Source organism: Mastigoproctus giganteus, chromosome 3 (assembly GCF_048544385.1).
Source record: "Mastigoproctus giganteus isolate SK-2022 chromosome 3, ASM4854438v1, whole genome shotgun sequence".
Classification (NCBI taxonomy): domain Eukaryota; kingdom Metazoa; phylum Arthropoda; class Arachnida; order Uropygi; family Thelyphonidae; genus Mastigoproctus; species Mastigoproctus giganteus.
Window position 1 is genome coordinate 157,122,618 of NC_143577.1, and position 20,232 is coordinate 157,142,849.

Below are 20,232 nucleotides of genomic sequence, written 5' to 3' on the forward strand. Positions count from 1 at the left end.
TTATTTGTTTTTTATATGATTGAAGATTGCAGTGAAGGGGAAACATATTTCACCCTAATAATGTAAAAACCCACACAATTCCAGCTATCGGTATTTTCACAAATGCCATAACATCGAGTTTACGACCCATTTATAATTGCTTGCACTAACATAAAAGCACAATAAACTGAAAATTGCAAATTATTTTTATTGTTTTATGGTCGTGACTTCCAGAAATGAGCTTTAGAAAAATATCACAAAGCCATTCAAAATTGGTTCTTATAACAGAACATATGATAACGACGAAAGTGTAGTATAGTGATATGAATTGGTAACTAATACAATTTACATTATAAAATGACCTTTAGAGAGATAAATAGCTTAGTTATACAGCAAAAATTTCAACTTCCAAGGTCTTGGAACGAATAACTAAAGAACAATGTGTTATTGGGTTCACATTATGATATTTTCACGATACGATGGCCTCTCTGGAATGGATTAATATCGTAAAGCGGGGTGCACTATATTGTATAGCTAAGCACGTCTTTTGAAATGTGCGATTTATGAATGTTTAACATTCATTTTTTGCAATTAATCTTCATATTTTTGATTTTGTTGATACTTAATACTTGGGGAAAAAAAAAAAAAAAAACCTCATAAACCTGGGAGCTTGTAAAACAAGAACTGCTTGTACATATTTAAAGCCTCCTTCAATGTGAATTTCCACCCTGTATCTATTAGTTTTAAACTGTTTGTAATTTACTGACATGAATGGTTAATACATGGTTAAAATAATACTGCAGGTGGGATTATTCTGTTGTTGGGAGGATTGGTGCAAGTTGTTAAATTGCCAGTAATAGATTGTCTGTTTATTGGGGGAGGGAATTTTTGGTCAACCAGGTTACAGTGCATCATCATATTTACACACATTGGAGCATTCCCTAGGGTTACAGCGCAGTCAGACGACGAGCCTCCTCTGAGTGCAATAAATCTGGTGTTCAAAATAGGTTGTACCTGTCACTTATAATAATACTTTTATTATTATTTTGCACTCAGACGACAAGCCTCGTCTGAGTGCAATAAACCCAGGAATCAAAAATGAGAAGTCATTTCTCTAGGTAATATATTCTCTGGTGATTAATTGGTGTTATCAGTGGTTCTAAACGGGTCCAGAATATTTTCAGTAACTCTATTACGATTGGCATTGGGGTGGTGTAGATTAAGGTTTGCAAGTATGGCTGTTTTAATATGATGTCTGATGTAACTGACAGGTATATTATTCTTGATGAGAGTATCAAGAATAATATGTATGTGTATTATTCAAGAATATCAAGAATAATATTGATGTGTATTATTCTAATTGTCTGGTTTCTAATAGTGTTGCCATGTATATGTTTGGCAAAATTGCTCTCCCAGTTGGTAAGTTTTATAGCTGGAAAGCTAAAATGGTTTCTCTCATCGTAATGTTGAGTGTAAACATTGTCATTGGTGGTAGTGATTTTGCTGTCGAGATAGAAAGCCTGTAGGTCATGACATCACAGTGAATGTGATATACTATTGGCCAAACTTGTATACTGTCTTAGCATTTTTTTTTTTTTTTTGAGTTCTGCTTTTGCAAATATGGATACATATATTGTCTTGGCGTCTCTGCATGTTAATTCTGGTGGGTTTTATATTTAGGAGGCTACCATATTGTCTCTGGAGGCTGCCATTTTGTGTGGAGGCCACAAATTGTGTTGAACTGATATTGAGGTGAAATATAGAGCAATAGAGAATGTTTATTATGGATACAAATGTGTATTTTATGGTTATACGACTTAGGTTAGGGCCCCTGGTACCTGTTCCTATGTAAAAATATCGATAATTATTGATTTTTAACAATTTTTCAAATTTGCCTTTTTGGGCAAAACTTTGAGTCCCTTTGGTGGGCCCCACGTAGGACTTCCTGGTTGCTACTAATATTTTGGATAAAGCGCAAAATTACTTATTTTTGTGAGTTTTTTTGAGCACCCCCTTATTTGACGGTTGGTGAGATAGAAAATTGCAAGATTCAGCCTTTTTCTGTTTTGTGTGGCTTTTCATCCAGGTTTTATCAATGTTTTCCTTTGGAAAGTATAGTGACATATAATTTTGTGTTGGTGAAACTTAATTGTCACCTTGTAGTAATTATTTATATTCAATTTACTTGCTAACTTAAATAAAGGGTCTTGAGGGCCACCCTGTTGTGTAGTTGACCATTGGTGATAACTATACAGATATGTTCTTGAGAATTTCCTGCTACTCAGTGTTTTGGTGTTAGCTAGTCTATTTAAGATAACTGATAACTTGTTTAAGCTGTATATTATGCACACTTCTATGTCAGAATTAAATTCTTCAGATTCGTCTGCGTCAATGCCGGATGACCTTACTGTCACCCCAGAAGTTCTGGAGGCTGGGCTACATGATCTTCAACAGTCTTTCATCCAGCTAGATGATTTTGGCAAACAGTTTCCAAGATTGGAACCAGCTGAAGGACAGCTGGATAATTCAAATTTTGCAGACCAAGAGGGTTCTGCAGGTATGGTTGATTCTTCAACCATAGATTACGTTTTTGCTCTTAGAAATAGTCTATTAGATACTTTGAAGGGTGGCGTGACAGTCACTCCTGATATGATTGAGATTAAAAAAATATTTAACTCAATAGAAAATGAGCACAGAAAACGATAAGCTCAAATGTAAGTTAGAAAAACAAATTGCACCTTGTGCTCCTACTGCTGCTACCTATGTCAGTGTGGCTGTGAAAGGTATGGGCAAACAAATTTCAGTTGCAACAGCTCCAAAGGATATTCAGCAAAGGAATGTTATTATAGTTAAGGTCAAGATTCAGAATGTAAAACAAGTCAGGAAGTCAAAAAAAGGTGATAACTAAGCAATTCAAGGCTCAGTTGAAGCAAATTAAGATAAAAGAAGATCAGAGCAGAAAAATAGAGATCGTGTATCTTAATAGAGACTACCAGCAACGACGATCTGGAGTCTCCTAAAGTGTACAAAATTTAAAGAACTTAATTTTAATGTTGATTTGCCCAAAAAACTCTGTCCAACGATGATTGTGTACAATATAGGGAAAGACACATCAGATCAGGAATTTATTGAAGACTTGCTGGATACAAATATTTCTGACTCCAGCTATACTGAGAAGGACCTGAAAGAACAGGTTAAAATTAAATCCAAAAATAAAAATTGTTTGCACTGGGTGATTGAGGTTTTATTAGTTTAAATATAGTTCACTATACACTATTTCTTTTTACTATTGTAAACTTTTCTCTTCTATTTCAGGGGATGTCTACTCTTCTTCCCCTTATCTTCTATCCATCTTTCCCTTCCGTTTCCTTCCAATTCTCATTCTCATCTCCACTTCTTTTCCCTAAACATCTTGGGGCTCCCAGGCTTGCCTGATAGCCCCAGTAAGTGTCTCTGATAATAAAGTTGTCCCTGGCACCCCTCCTCGTGGCCAAGGTTGAGTGTGTCTCTGATAATAAAGTTGTCCCTGGCACCCCTCCTCGTGGCCAAGGTTGAGAGTCAGGGGACCAGGTGTCCCCTGGCTGCAAAGTTGCCAGGTGCCGGCACTCAACACAACACCACACATACTTACACACACTTGCCGACCTTGGCTTTTTGCCTTTTCAGATGCTACACGGTATATAGGGGAAACCCTGAAGACTGCAATTAAAACAAGCACACCTTGATTCCTTTCCCTGACCCCATGAGACAAACACTAGACTAGTGAGACACTCAACCAAGACTGTGATCTACCTAAAGTGACACTGAACTGGACATCCAAAAGCCATGACTGTGACTGCAGTAATCAACCTGAAGTGACACTGAACTGGACAACTAAAAACAATTGTGACCGCAACTGTGCTGCCACCTCGCCTTTTGGCGATCTGGACTGGACACCTAGTCTGGCCCACTTTCTCTCCCTATCCTGGCAGGGGGACAGTCCCCCATATCATCTCACCTGTTGGTCTCTTCAACGTGGTATCTTTATACTGCAGACTGGGCCAGGAACAGACCTACACAATCAACTACCTCCAGCGACTCATGCACTTGCTCCCAAATCAAAAAAATCTGATAGGAGCAGATGTAAACTGTCGCTCACCCTTGTAGCATAGTGCCACGCAGGATCGACGGGAACCCACACTGGGCAAATCCTGGAAGACTTCCTTGTTGGCTCAAGACTTCACATGTTAAACCAGCCACACTACCTACAATGGGAGGCCACTATAGACATCACACTCACCATGTCTGACCTGACTGCCCACTGCTCTGGTTGGAGGGTCGTGAACGACTTCTGAGCATCGAGTAATCACTTATACGATCTCAAGAACCTTAACACCAGCCCTGATTCCCAGGCAGCTGCAACATAGATTTGCAATCAAAAAACCAAACTGGGAGCTGTTCACACAGCTCCCAGTTTTTTAGTTGATTTAAACCAATCAACTAGGAACAGAAGCAGAACTAGACCCAGACTACAAGAAAAGAAAAGTAACAGAATTGATTTCCAGAGCTGCCCAGACAGCAATCAAAAAGAACCTCACCCCAGGTGAGGTGCCGTGGTGGAATCACGAAATTCAGACTCTTCAGACAGTTGTGGCAAAGTGAAGAAAGGAGTTCCAACATGCATGTAGGACCCGGCCAGAAAATGAAGTTGAGGTCTTAAGACAGAGATACAAGGAAGTCAGGAACCAATATGCAGAAAAAATATACAAAAGTAAAAAGAGTGCCTTGGAGCAACTAATGTCAAGCACTGGAAATGAAGACCCATGGGATACAGTCTACCTAGTGGTCACAGACTCCCCAAAAGAGAAATTCTAACAACTAAAACCCCAAGGATCACTCACAATGTGGGAACAATCCATCAATAATTTTCTAGACAGAATATTCAGAGAGGCAGCTGGCCCCCGAGTACTGAAAAACAGCGTAGAACATGCCAACTAAATGATAGTACCAGACAGATGGTATGGAGAGACCCTTCACTTTAGAAGAGCTACAAAATGCAGCAGCACAAATCAGGCCTAACAAGTGCCCAGGCAAAGATATGCTTCAGCCAGAGACAATTAAGCGGGTGGTGGACCTAGCTCCTAACCTCCTCCTACAGTTATATAACTAAAGCCTGGAATTACTTTCCAAAGAACTGGAGAACAGCCACAGTGAAATTAATCCTGAAGAACCCAATTAAAGACCCACAGCTGCCAAATTCTTACTGACTGATTGCCCTGCTGATGATATTAAGCAAATTACTGGAACGACTGCTATATACCTAGCAGTCGTTCCAGCACCTAGGATCCAGCACTACTACTCTGCTGGCTGATTCAAATTGGAATCAGCCAGCCAGTACGGCTTTAAACCTGGTTTATCAACCGTGGACGCCATGAGGAGCCTACTCACCACTGTGGAACAGTGCCAAAAAATATATATATATTTCTTGGCTATTGCTGTTGACTGCGCTGGGATGTTCAACTCCCTCTGGTGGTCGAGCATCCTAGGCAGACTTAAGACAAGCCAAAATTCCGGCCAATTTATATAGTGCAATAAAAACATATCTGTCTCAGAGATCTATTCAGGTTGTAACCCCATACCACAGAGTAGCCAGAACAGTTCATAGAGGATGTCCACAGGGACATCAATTCTTGGCCCACTGTTTTGGAAGATGGTATTTGACGAGTTCCTGCACATTGACCTGGGACAGGTCCGTTCTCAGGCATTCGCTGACGACCTGATTCTGACTGTGATGAATAAATCTTGTGCCCGATTGGAAGACCAAGCAAACACTGCCCTGGACATACTTCAAAGGTGGACGGAGGAAAACTTTCTGTATATCTCATCAGAAAAGAAAACTTCCATCATTCTGAAAGGAGCGAGCCTCAGTGAAAGGAGGCCCCTCAGATAAAAATAAACGAAACCACCAAATTCTCCACCGAAATGAAATACCTCAGTATAGTGTTGATACCAAACTGTCGTTTAAACCTCATCTCACCCGAACGAGGATCAAAATAAGAAAATATTCTTGTATGGTTGCAAGAGTCACCCACCGTGAATGGGGCATAAAAAGGAGAGTCCTCTCTCTATGTTATAAAACTATATTCGTTCCAGTGATCATCTATGCTGCAGTAATTTGGTATCATAAAACCACCATGGCTGCAAATAAGAAAGAGGATACTAGATTCAACCCACCAGACAATCCTCCTCACAGTGATCCAAGCTTGCAACACGGTAAGCACGGAAGCTCTCCAAGTAATTGCTGGGACCTTACCCCTGAACCTGGAAATTGTCAGGCAGGGGTCTATTGTATTACTACTTGAAAGGAATTCAAATGACATTCTGTGGATTCACTACTGAGCCAACAAACGGCAGGAAGGTAGAAATATTGAGTCTGCAAAAACACCATCAGCTGGAATGGCAAAACAGATGGGTGGCATTGATCAAAGGTGAGGTCATGCAAAAATCTGTGCTATATATAGAAAAAATTTATCTGAAATTACCAAATTGGTTTCAACCGGGACTGGCACCTACCTTCCTCCTAACAGGTCACGGCCCTACCAACGGGAAACTCGCCGCGCTAGGAATTACTGACAATCCGCTGTGCAGTTGTGGGGAGGTCGAGAGCTGGTTCCATGTCATGCAGCGGTGCCCACAATATGAGGACTCGCGTGAAATGCTTATAACCAGATTGACCTTCATCCCACAAAATCAGAAGAAATACTTCCAAGATTCCTACGACGAATAAGAGGCATTCACTAAATATACTCAAGACATTTTCACAAGGAGAAAAGCTGAGAATGCAGCACTGAACCACCAAAAAAATGCACAGCAGTGCCCTCAAAACAACTGAGTGAGAGTGACACCACAGACAAGACAACCTGCCCAGCAGCTGCACTGTTGCCAAAAGGGACTATCACACACGACAAATGACAAGGACAGGACTCACTAGTTTCATGAAAGACTCCATCATTGGATGCTACTCTCCTGGAAATGACACCACAAACAAGGACCATACCTGCAGCCTTGTTGCGATAGCCACTTGGCGATCTGCACCCCCACACCTGCGAGGTACCTGGGCAAGGGGGAGCCAGATCTCTGAACCCCTCATTCTCCCTTTTTCTTTCTGGTGGGGCATGGGCATGCCCCACTGACCACTGCAGGAGTCACCATCTATTGACCCCTTCTACTTCTCCCCAGCCTTCAGTCTCCTCCCCCCTGTCAACTTACACCGTGTTATGCCCCACAAGTCAAAAATTAAAACATCAAAATCAAACGCACTATTCACTTTCAGTGTACAGCCTGAGAGTTGTTTTTTTTTTTTTTTTAAGGTCCTAGCCACTGAAATCTCAGGAAATGTAAACTACAATACACTTAATATTACACACAATTTATTTGTCTGTAATTTTAAAACCATACACTTAATACTAAACACGATTTCAATTAGTCTTTATTTATGAATTTTAATATTGATGTTTGTTTTAAAGATTTCAATTTGACATTTCTTAATTTCTCCTTAAGACACTCAACGCGTTAAGTCTCATCAGTTCCTTCAAAAAAATTGACTGTGTCCATTGCACCTTGAGCTTGTGAGATTGTTGACACTGATTTTGATTCACTTTCAATTGTCATATCGTTGTCACAATTATCATCTTTACCATCGTCGTTATCGTCTTTGTTGAGCACAGAATCTACAATGTCACTCTCTGTAGGAAGACCACTAGTTAATAAGTTGTCATCGACTCATACAAATTCATCGATGTTATCTGAATTAAAACCTACAACATTGTTATGTAGCAACCATTTGGTCAATGGCAAGTTGTTTTCTTCGTTTCCATCTTCTTCATCTACAATTGAAATTTCATTTGAATTTAATTTTGATTTCTTGAAGCAATTTGATATGGTTGTCGAAGTAATGTTGTTCCATGCATCATTCAATAAATTTATAGCATCCAATATCGACATAGACTCGGTAAGTTTCTGTTCTCTTTGACTGATCAGATGTAGAACCAGAAATCTTTAATAAAATCCTTTCAAACTCTTGATTACACAGCTACGTCCATTGATTGTAAAAGTTACGTCACATTGGGAAGTAGAAACACTAGTTTAATGTTGGACAAATTTTGAATCGGGTGATATGCAGGACAGTTATCAACTAACAATAAAATATTTTTCTTCTTTTTGAATAGCTTCTTATTCCAATCATTTATGTATTCTCAAAAATATCCAAAGTCATCTAAGCTGTGTTTGCAGTGTAATCCACAGGAAGTTTCCTTATGTTTTAAAAACACTGAGGTTTTAATGGGAAGCATTCAAAGCCAGCTTGATAGTGAGCAGTGTGTTGCAGCAGAAAACACATTTCAATTGACTAGGGTTCAAGCCCATGTGACCACTAAATATAGTAATGATTGAATTTTTGTCAAAATTATTAGTTGAAAACTTCTGACTTATGAAGTTGTGCCAGAGTATAAAACAGAAATTTTAAAATGATTATTGTTAGTGACAAGAAATTTATACAGTGGTTATCCCACTGTACAAAACAATGGTTAGGTGGCATCTTAAGTACTGAAATGGGTCTGGAAGCATCATATTAAGAAGTATGTGGAACCGTTGGAATGGGTGCAGAAAAGAGCAACAAGATTTAGTCAAGGACACAAAAGGGTATTCTTACCACGAAAGTCTTCAGTTCTGTAAATTGCAGCACTTGGAAACTAAGCAACTGTTAAGAGACCTGATTGAAGTGTTTAAGGCTTTGAATCGATTTAGCAAACTAAATGCTGATACATCCTTTCTCAGACAATACACATAACAGGACAAACTTAAATTAAAGGGATGACTGCAGGAGAGAAATGTGTGAAAATGTGCTTTCAGTCACAGAGTAATTGATAAGTTTGAATAAATTTAAGTAAGGATTAAACAAATTACGAGATGTACAAGATTTTATGTTTATGCACAAACTTTCCAGAACTGCCACTAGAGGCACTCTCCCTGATCGCTACTGAGCAGACTGTGTGTGCATGCCAGTACTTGTCAAGCCAGTGTTGCATGAAGAGTTTTTAGTCGCGTATCACTGAGAATCATTTTAAAGCAATGTTGGACATACAGATTGAACAGTGTTATTGTGTCAGACGGAGCTTAAATGCATCAGAAACAGTTAAAGATACGAATGAAGTGTATGGTAACGAGTGTCTTGGTACGACAGCCATATTTAAATGGCACAAGAGATTTGGTAAAGGCCATGAGTCTGTTGCAAGAGACCTGTTCAGCCTTTCTCCTCAACTCCTGAGCAAATTGCTAAAGCCCAGGAAATTCCGCTGGTCTTCTACTCTTAGGAGACCGGCGGAATTACTCAACAAGTACAGGTCACTGATGAAAAAAAGCCGTGAATTAGGGTTGAATTTGAAAGTGTCTGCAATTCTGCCCAGACACGATAGGAGGGAGTATATGATGAGAGCCCTGTCGATCAATTCGGCCCTGGAAAGATTGTGCAGGACTCAAGGGGTTGAATTTTTTTTTCAGCCTGGTCTGTACTTGTTAACAGGAGAGACTGCTTCTACAGGGATGGGATACACTTAAATAGAAAGGGTGCAAGAATGTTTGCTGAAGTTATCGAGGCAGTGTTAGGTGGGTCGGAAAACTGCTAGATTGGGGGGATACAAGGACTAATAGATTAACAGTAGCCACTGGCAGAGGAGAAAGTGATTCTTGCACTGCTTCTATTGGAATAAGCAGCAGCCTGGAAAATAAGATGCAGGATATTAGAGAGACTGCTGGGAATCATGGGGGTACAAGTAAACACATGGGTTGTGTTAGGGTGGCTAAGAGGAAGAGCAGGTGCATGTATACTTGCGTGTACACCAATGCTAGGAGTTTAGTAAATAAATTTGATGAATTTGAGTTATTGCTCAAAATATCAAAGGCAGATATTGTTGGGATTTCAGAGACGTGGTGTCACACAGATATAAGGAATGCAGAACTGGAATTTGGGGAGTACAATGTCTACAAAAAGGATAGACAGGATAGGAAGGGAGGAGGGGTTATGCTATTAATTAAGAAACACATAAAATCCAAGGAAGTGAAGCCAGTCGACATCACTGGACAGTGCAGTGTCAAGTCAGTTTGGTGTGACATAAGCATTGGGAGATCAAAATTGAGAGTATGAGTGTGCTATAGGCCTAATGACGCTGATGAGTATAATAAGAAACTGTACAGAGAAATAGAGTGGGCCAGTAAATCAGAGAGTCTTATAATGGGGGATTTTAATTTCCCAGATATCGACTGGAATTTGGGGGCTGGTCACTCACACAATAGCAAGGCTTTTGTGGATTTATTGGATGATTGTTTTCTACATCAGCATGTTCGGGAGGCAACTAGAGGGAGTAATACTCTTGATTTGATTATCAGTAGTGATTCTTCATGCATTAAGAATCTGCAGATAAATGAACCACTAGGTGGCAGTGATCACAGTGTGTTGAAGTGGGAGTTACTCAAAGAGGTAACTACCATTAGGGGTAAAGGGAAGGGGTATTGCTTTCGTAAAGGCGACTACGATGGACTGAGACAGTATTTAAATTCTATACAGTGGGATCAACTGATGATGTTACCAACAGCAAATTCAAAATGGGAAGCATTCAAAGAACTTATCTTGCAAGCTACTAGGCTTTACATACCATCTAAGAAATATTGTTCAAGGTTTAGGCCTAAATGGATATCAGATGAACTAATGAAGCATATGGCAGAGAAGAAAAATGCATGGGATACATACAAATTAACACGTGACACAGAAGCCTATGATAGATACAAGTTGATCTGTAACCAAGTTACAAAGGAGGTCAGGCAGGCGAAGGCAGATTACGAGAGATCCTTGGCAAGGGATGCGAAGAAAAACAGCAAAGAGTTCTTTACTTATGTAAACTCTAGAAGGAAGGGGATGAATCAGATTGGTCCACTTGATATCGATGGGTCAACTGTCGATGACCCTGCTCAGGTAGCTAACAAACTATATGAATATTTTGCATCGACATTCACACATGAGGAGTTATTCAACGAGGGGAATGCCAGAGGTGTATTCAACTCTAGCAGTAAGCTACAGAATCTTGTAATAACTGAGAATAAAGTGGAGGAGAAATTGTTGAAGATAAACACAAGAAAGGCACCGGGGTGGATGGGATCTATCCAGTTATATTAAAGGAGGCAGCAAAGGAAGTAAGCAAACCCTTAGCCATAATTATGAGAGCTTCCTTGGACTCATGGGACGTACCCATGGACTGGAGATGTGCAAATGTGACCCCAATTCACAAGGGAGGATCAAAGGCTGACACAAGTAATTATAGACCTGTGAGTTTAACTCCTGTTCCCGGAAAATTAATGGAGGCACTGGTTAAAGAACACTGCAGGATCATCTAGACAAGACTTCAGTTATAGCTTGGACACAGCATGGTTTTGTTAAGGGGAAGTCTTGCCTGACCAATTTGATTGGATACTATGATGCAGTCACAAAAGAACTGGATGCAGGGAATAACTTTGATATTATATACTTGGATCTTAGAAAGGCTTTTGATATCGTTGCACATGGAAGACTGCTGCACAAATTGGAGCAGTGTGGCATTGGAGGCAAATTGCTGCTATGGATAAAGGGGTGGTTGAGAGGGAGAAGACAGAGAGTGGTAATCAATGGACACTGCTCATCGTGGACTAATGTTATTAGTGGAGTCCCTCAGGGTTCAGTATTGGGTCCTTTATTGTTCTCTGTATTTATAAATGATATTGATGATGGTATATCAAGCTTAATGTCCAAGTTTGCAGACGATACGAAGGTTGGCAGGGTTGTCAAGGACACTACTGACACTATGTTGCTGCAACAGGATCTGGAAAGGTTGAGCAGATGGGCTGAGAGGTGGCAAATGAAGTTTAACATTGACAAATGTAAAGTACTACATATGGGAAACAGCAACCCCAGAGCAACGTATCAACTCTGTGGTACTACACTGACAGTGGTAGAGAATGAAAGGGACCTGGGGGGTGGTTGTGCAGGCAGATATGAAGTTCTCTGAGCAGTGCAGACAGGCTGCAAGAGTAGCTCATGGTGTATTGTCAATGATATATAGGAATTTTTCTAGCAGGGATAAGGAGGTGATTATTCCCTTGTATAAGGCAATGGTCAGGCCACACCTAGAGTACTGTATACAGGCCTGGAGGCCTCATTTCAAGAAGGATGTAGAGCTTCTGGAACGAGTACAGAGAAGAGCAACAAGATTAGTGAATGGAACAAAGCGGTGCTCTTACGAAGAAAGGCTTAAGTTTTGCGAATTACAGTGTCTGCAGACTAGGCACCAGCGAGGTGATCTGATAGAGGTGTACAAAGCCTTGAATGGTTTGAGCATGCTCAATGCTGATGGGATTCTTCCTCTTGCTCAGAATAATCACCTGAGAGGGCATAAGTTCAAATTGAGGAAAGACAGATGTAGGATAGATGTGCGGAAATTTGCCTTTAGCCAGCGGGTGGTTGGTAGGTGGAACAGACTTCCATCCCTTGTCGTGGAAGTTGATAGCCTAAATAAGTTTAAGGCTCAGCTGGACAGGTATTTCGAACGAACAGAGGGGTGAAGTGGAAGTGGTTATTTTTTATTTATTTATTTTACTTTATTTTTTTTTTTTGGCTGATGCTGCATAAGCTTGCTTTCTTGCATCAAATGCCTCTACTAATGCTAATGCTAAATCTTGGATGAAGACAGGCAAATCACTCTATGTTAATTAGCTGTTAATTAGCTGTTAGAATGTCTATTTCATACAGTAGTGCTTACAATAGTGTGAAAGATCACCTGAAAATGTCATGAATCTGTGCCAGCTGGATTCCACACAATTTGACTGCTGGACAAAAACAGCAAAGAGTAGACACGTGCAAAGAAATGCTTGATCGTTTTGAAACACAGGGTCAAAACTTCTTAAATCAAATAGTGACCTGTGATGAAACTGCCTTTTCACTTGATAAAACAACAGTAGTCAGTGGAAGCATTCTGATTCACCAAGAGCTAAGAAATTTCAAAAAACAAATGGTTCTTGTGTTTTTGACATAAAAACCATTCTTGTTATACATTTTGTGCGTTGTGGAATAACTAAGAATAAGGAAGAATACTCTGAGGTGCTCAGAGACAAACCTGTGTGCCACTCGTGAGATCCTTAAGGTGTGATGTGGTTTCTCCATCAAGACAATGCCAGGACCCATATGCAGTCCATGATCATTGCCATAGGTGGCAAGTTTCTGCCACATCCCCCTTATTCACCAAACAGCCCTGTGTGATTTCTTCCTGTTTCTCCAACTGAAGAAAGCTCTGAAAGGCAAGTGTTTCACATCTGACAATGATGCTTGCAGAGTTACAATGGAAGACCTTCGCAGTCTTTCGAAAAATGGCTTGCAAGAAGCATTTAATACGTGGGTACGATGGTGGCGAAAGTGTATAAAGTTCAAGGGAGAGTTAATTTCGAGTAGGAGAAATCTACAGAAGATTAAGGTGATGACAATTAAGATATGACCTTGAACCAGTCTTGCTCAGAATAATCACCTGAGAGGGCATAAGTTCAAATTGAGGAAAGACAGATGTAGGATAGATGTGCGGAAATTTGCCTTTAGCCAGCGGGTGGTTGGTAGGTGGAACAGACTTCCATCCCTTGTCGTGGAAGTTGATAGCCTAAATAAGTTTAAGGCTCAGCTGGACAGGTATTAAATGATCACCTCTTGTATAGGAGATAGATAAGGTGGTAGGGTTTATTTTTTTTTTTTTGCCCTTACATCATTTGCCAATACTATTTACTAATACTTTATGCCTTGCCAATACCTTACAAAATTTACTCAGCATCTGTATATAACTAAGTGCTATAGCAGACTGGTAATTTGCATTTCTTAAATCTTGTACATAAAAGTTAAAAAATCAGTGTAACTGCATTTCAAAATAAATAGAAAAAAAAAAAGAAGAAAACTGCATACTCATTTCTTTCAATAATGAGCTTAGTTCCAAGAGAAAAGAACTGGAATCTTCAGCACCTATTAAAAAAAAAAAAAAAAATATATATATATATATATATATAATCAATAAAATAAAATATATCCCTAAATATAATGAAAGATTAGTCGCACACACACAACAGACTCATGCTTGTTATTTGTTTTCTTGCAATGCATTCACATTGCTAACAGACCAACTGAACTCTCACATTGGCTTCCAAATTACAGTCAGATATTTAAACATCATTCATAAATAATTACAGCTAACTACCCTTAAACCTTGCTTTTCACAAATTTTTTTTTTTTTGAAATCACAGTCAAGTTTTATGGGTCATTCACAGAACATAACCCTACATTTCTGTAAGTTATGTTCTGTAGGGAAGTGGAGAACAGAAGTTTTTTTTTTAACTCTAACAGGGAGCAAAATGATTTGCCTCCTTTTGCCCACTAGCAAAATTCCTGTATTTGATTGACCTGCTCTGGCAGTCTGTTTGCATTGCTAAGAAAAATTTAATATCTGACTGCACAATTACTCCCAGGTCTTTTTCATTTTCTACCACCCTAAGTATAGTACAGTACCACATAGCTGGTACGTTCCTCTGGGTTTACTTCTACCCATATGCAGTACTTTGCATTTGTCAATGTTAAACTTCAGATGCCACTTCTCAGCCCATCTACCCAAATTTTCAAGATCCTGTTGCAGTAGCACACTGCCATTACTGTCATTAACAACCCTGCCAACCTTTGTATCACCCCCAGGGTTCGGTGTTGGGTCCATTATTGTTTTCTGTATTTATTAATGATATTTATGTTATATTAATGTCTAAGTTTGCAGCCGATACGAAGGTTGGAAGGGTTGTTAATGACACTAATGACTGTACGCTACTGCAACAGGACCTAGAAAAGTTGAGCAGATGTGCTGAGAGGTGGCAACTGAAGTTTAACATTGACAAATGTAAAGTACTGCATATGGGTAGCAGTAACCCCAGGTTAACATATCAACTGTGTGGTACTACACTCAGGGTGGTAGAGAATGAAAAGGACCTGAGGGGTATTGTGCAGTCAAATATGAAGTTTTCTGAGCAGTGCAGATGGTCTGCAAGAGTAGTTCATAGTGTTTTGTCAATGATATACAGGAATGTCAATGATATACTGGTATATGGCAATGGTCAGGCCACACCTTCAGTACTGTATACAGGTCTGGAGGTCTCATTTTAGAAAGGATGTAGAGCTGCTGGAACGAGTAAAGAGAAGGGCAACAAGATTAGTGAATGGAACAAAGGGTTGCTCTTACTTAGAAAGGATTAAGTTTTGCAAATTACAGTGCCTGGAGACTATACCTGCGAGGTGATCTGAATGAGGTGTTTAAGGCTTTGAACGATTTGAGCAAGCTCAATGCTGATGGGATTCTTCCTCTTACCCAAATTAATCGCCTAAGGTGACATAAATTCAAATTGAGGAAAGACAGTTGTGGAATAGATGTGTAGAAATTTGCCTTTAGCCAGCAGGTAGTTGATTGCTGGAACAGATTTCCATCTCTTGTTGTATAATTTGACAGCTTAAATAAATTCAAGACAGAACTAGACAAACAGTTGGAGAAAATGGATGGGTGAAATGGGAATGTTTTTTTGTTTTTTTTTTTGCTGATGCTGTATATGCCTGTTTTCTTCAATCATATGCCTCTATCCATGCTCATGCTAATAATCACCTCCATATTCCTGCTAGCAAAATTCCTGTTTATTATTGACAAGACACCATGACCTGCTCTGGCAGCCTGTCCACACTGGTCAGAAAATTTCATATCTGACTGCACAATTACCCCCAGGTCTCTTTCATTCTCCACTACCCTGAGTGTAACACTACACAGTTGGTACATTTCTCTGGGGTTACTGCTACTCTTATGCAGTACTTTGCATTGTCAATGTTAAACATTCAGTTGCCACTTCTCAGGCCATCTGCCCAACTTTTCTAGATCCCGTTGCAGTAGCATACTGTCATTAACAACTCTGCCAACCCTTTTATCATCTGCAATCTTCGATATTAACCTTGATATACTTTCATCAATAAATATACAAAACAACAATGGGCCCAACACCGAACCTTGGGGGACACCATTAATAACACTAGTCCATGAAGAGCAGTGTCCACTGATTACCACTCTGTCTTCTCCTACTCAACCATCCTTTTATCCCCATTGTAGCAACTTGCCCTTAATGCCATACTGCTCCAATTTGTACATTAATCTTCCATGTGTAACAGTATCAAAAGCTTTCCTGAAATTCAAGTATATGATATCGAAATTATTTTTTGGATCCAGTGTCTTTGTGACCAAGTCATATGTACTACAGCAGATAACTTCTTGCACATAAATTTATTTTGAAATTACATATATATGTGTGTTAATGGTATCTTTAGCTCCTAAAGGCGTGATAAAAAAATTCTTAAAAATATCTGTGGTTACAGATAGCTCGAGTGTTCTGCCACTAAAGATTGTGTTCTCCTTAAGAATTAAATGATCATTAGAAAGTACTAATATAGCTTATCTCATTTCAAAGTAATGATATTTCTTGTTACCTAATTCATCAGCTTCACCTCTTGGACATTATCACTATGTTTATAACATAAATATCTTTTGACATAAAATAAATAACAAAATTTGTTTTTATTTATTTTGTGGTTATTTATAAGTAGATGGTTATTTATAAAGGTGATCGGTGATAATTAATTCAATTTACATATGCATAGTGGTACAAATGTCCACACAGTGCCATAGTTTGCATCCCATTCAAAGTAGTTCAAGGTCTTGAAAAATTTCTTTCACACTTACAAAACGTTAGTTATCCGGTGGGGATTTTGGAGGGGGAGAAAATACGAAAAACAAGTCTTCTGGAACAATTCTTACACAGAAACTCTTCTTCTTAACTCACATGATGAGGTTAAAACAACTGTATTTTAAACTCATCATTTTGCCCTGGTTGCGAGTTGAATCTGTGTAATGCCAACTTCCTACAGCAGCCAATATCTATCATTCATATCGAATGGTCTGTTGATAATTAAATTCTGGAAAAATTATAGGCGTTTAAATTTCTTCATGTAATTAACTTTTATCTATATGTTAAAATTAGTTATAAATGGTAAATTAATTATTGCTAGCATACCAAAGCAACAAAACTGAAAAAACAAAAGTGATGATAAATCATTGGGGCACTCCCGAGTTGTATATTTGTATACACCTGACTTACAAACACTGTGCGTGTAAACAAAGCTCCAATAGTCAACTATAAGCAGTGTAATGTTCTAATAAGTGGACAATCTTTGAATATTTTTCTTTTGATCAAATATAAATGGATAAAATTTGTTTTATGCATGTGACAAACAGATAAATGTACATATAGACAATCAAAATGATTTGTCATTTTGGTTGTCTATATGTACATTTATCTGTTCATTCTAAAGTAACCATAAGCTCACTTTAGAAATGACCCTCCATGAGCTCACTCAATGCAATGGGTGTATCTATGGCTCTTGGCAATCAAAATGATTGGGAAAAGTTTTTGCATCTATTGCAGGGTACAGTCCAGAAATTCTAACTTTCAAAATGCTGTATTTAGCTACTACTTTATTAAATTTAAAAATTTAAATTAGTTGAAAGAGAAATTTTTCTATAATAACAGAAAAAAAAAAAGTTCTAACAGAACTAATTACAAAATGCTCTCCAGGTAACTACTTTTTGTCCTATCCTAATGAAAGCCAGATATGATTGATTGGGCTATTACTCTTCACACTGTTCCTTCCATCATTTAAGATTTGCTCTATTAAAGACTGGAAGACAATACTAACCATTAATTTTATCTGTCAATTTATATATTCATGCAAAACAAGAAGAAAAGACTTTTCAAAATTAAAAGTTTACCCTCGATGTATTAACACTGGTTTTGTTTTATACAGAAAATAAAAGATAGCTTTGTTCAGAATGTATAAATATGTTCATTGGAAATAGTTTTAGCATAAACAGTTTTATTTTTTATTAAAGTGAAGCAAAGTATTACTTAGCCACAATTCTAACAGACAGCAATTTACAGCACAAGCACACAAAAACAAGGATGTGTTATTGTAAATGAACAAATGCTAACCACAAGAGGCACCAAGTAGAGAGAATGAGAAATCAAATTAGACTATAATAAGAGCAGTACCTTTAAATGTTAAAAGGAAAGAAAGGCTGTACGTTACAAGGTTGCAATAAATGAAGTTAGATGAAAATATCATACTTTTGTGTGAAATTACAGGACTTAGACATGCATTATTAGAGTGAAAAAAAAAAAAATCTCATTTATTTGAAATGTCTTCTGATCAAAGTTAAGAACAGCCATGATTTTAAAGGATTCTAATACTGCAAATTAACAAATCTTCACCCTTTATGGTAAAAGAAATTGTAAGATTACCTGAACATAATTAGAAACAAGAACTATAACATACTCTCTTTATGGTAAAGGAAATGGGCAGTAACACTAAGTTTGCAGCAATGTAATGACTAAAGTTTTTAATTGTTCTAGATATTAGAGTAAACACACTTCAACAAACACTTTAGAAGGGAATCACAGTTTTAAAAGTTATAAAGACTTTCTTAGACTTTTATATTTGAAAAACTTGAACTTTTTCTCCATTAGATTTATATATAAAATTTAACTCAATAAATATATTTTTGATTTGAACCTTTATTTAAAACTGTGGGACATGTTCTTATTTGTTTAGATTTCACTTGGGAGGAAAGAATCAATGTACAGTCTTATAGGAGACTAGATCTGTGCTTGGTATTGGGGAAACCACAAACTCACTTGGGAAGGAACAATAGAAAAATAAATACCATACCTTAGTTGCTAAGTTAAAAAAGGAGTGCACTGATGTTGTCCCTATAAATTTTCAACTGCAGATCTTTCTTCTTATTAAAGTTAGCTAGCTGGTTTTGGTAACTAAAGCTAGCTAAAACAGATAAACAGAGAGAGATGACACCATAACAAATTGTTGATAGTTTTGCATTAAAGAGTCCACTGAAACAGAACTTTTGTCAGAGGTCCACACAGAGGCGGATTTAACGGCGGGCGCACCAGGCGCGCGCCCTGGACCCCGACTTCTGAAGGGCCCACGCAAAACCCCGACTTTATACACAAAACCCCAACAAATTAGTTGAACTAGTATGTTCAACTATTAGTTCAAAACTTTGTGATTATTATTATGCTATTATTAACTATATTATATTCAAATTTTATTGGAAATAAAACATTAATAGTACATAATATTTTTTATTTATTTAAAAAAATTGGTTAACATGTATTTTTATTTTTCCTGTCTCTCTCTTTTTTTTAAGGGGCCCAATATTTTCTTCTGCGCCCGGGGCTTCAACCGACCTTAATCCGCTACTGGGTCCACATGACAAGAAACACACCACAGCGATAAAAGAATTTATGGTTCAAATTCACAGCCACTAGATCTGTAAAATAATAGTCAGCAGGCTGGATTTCTTAGTTGTCATGATAACTTAGCAACCTGATTTGTCGAGCCATACAGCATTCTATAAAGAAGTATTTTATTCGAGGAAACCTCAACCTAAACATAATAAGAAAATTAAACTTACTTGAAATTGCATTTACACAGCTTTCCAGTTTACAAACCCCCTGAAGTTCTGTACTTAACCATTCAACTAACTGGGTATATTCTATACTTTTAGGACCTCCTTCGACAGCCTCTTGAAAAACACAATCCTTTAATGCAGATCCTGAATAGCTAAAATGAAACAATTAATAAAAATTAACTTTAAATTTAAATTAAATTAAAAATTTAAATTGAACAATCGTTAAAAATTAAATGTTTAATAGTGAGCAACCAGCCAAATTAACATCAAAAAAGAAATATTTTCATATATTACCTAAATACTGTTCTAATATACTGTTCCACGTTATGTCACGGATCTAACACAAAATTCTAAAAAGAATGACAAGAATCCAGACACTTTCCATTCTAGCCAGTACTTCATTTCTTACAAGTATTTGATACTAGCATTAGTGATAGCATATAATGCAAGAAAACAAGCATCAGTCAATAAAAAAAAAAAAAAATTCCCATTTCACCTCTCCATTTGCTCCAAAATTTTGTCCAGTTCTTCCTTGAATTTATTTAAGCAATCAATTTGCACAACTACAGATGGAAGTTTGTTCGATCAATCAACCACTAGGAAG

The 20,232-nt window shown here is 38.0% G+C and overlaps 1 protein-coding gene across 1 annotated transcript in view; it reads right to left on the reverse strand.

Annotated features, from left to right (window-relative positions):
* LOC150088349 (protein TSLIG3A-like) overlaps nucleotides 1-20,232 on the reverse strand; it is a 188,739-nt gene that overhangs the window by 135,981 nt on the left and 32,526 nt on the right. Inside the window, exons 2-3 of the mRNA XM_090369461.1 lie at nucleotides 19,632-19,780; nucleotides 13,982-14,038 (exon numbers count right to left, since the gene is read on the reverse strand). Coding sequence (XP_090225587.1) covers nucleotides 13,982-14,038; nucleotides 19,632-19,780 — 206 coding nt within the window. The remainder of the gene's footprint in view (nucleotides 1-13,981; nucleotides 14,039-19,631; nucleotides 19,781-20,232) is intronic.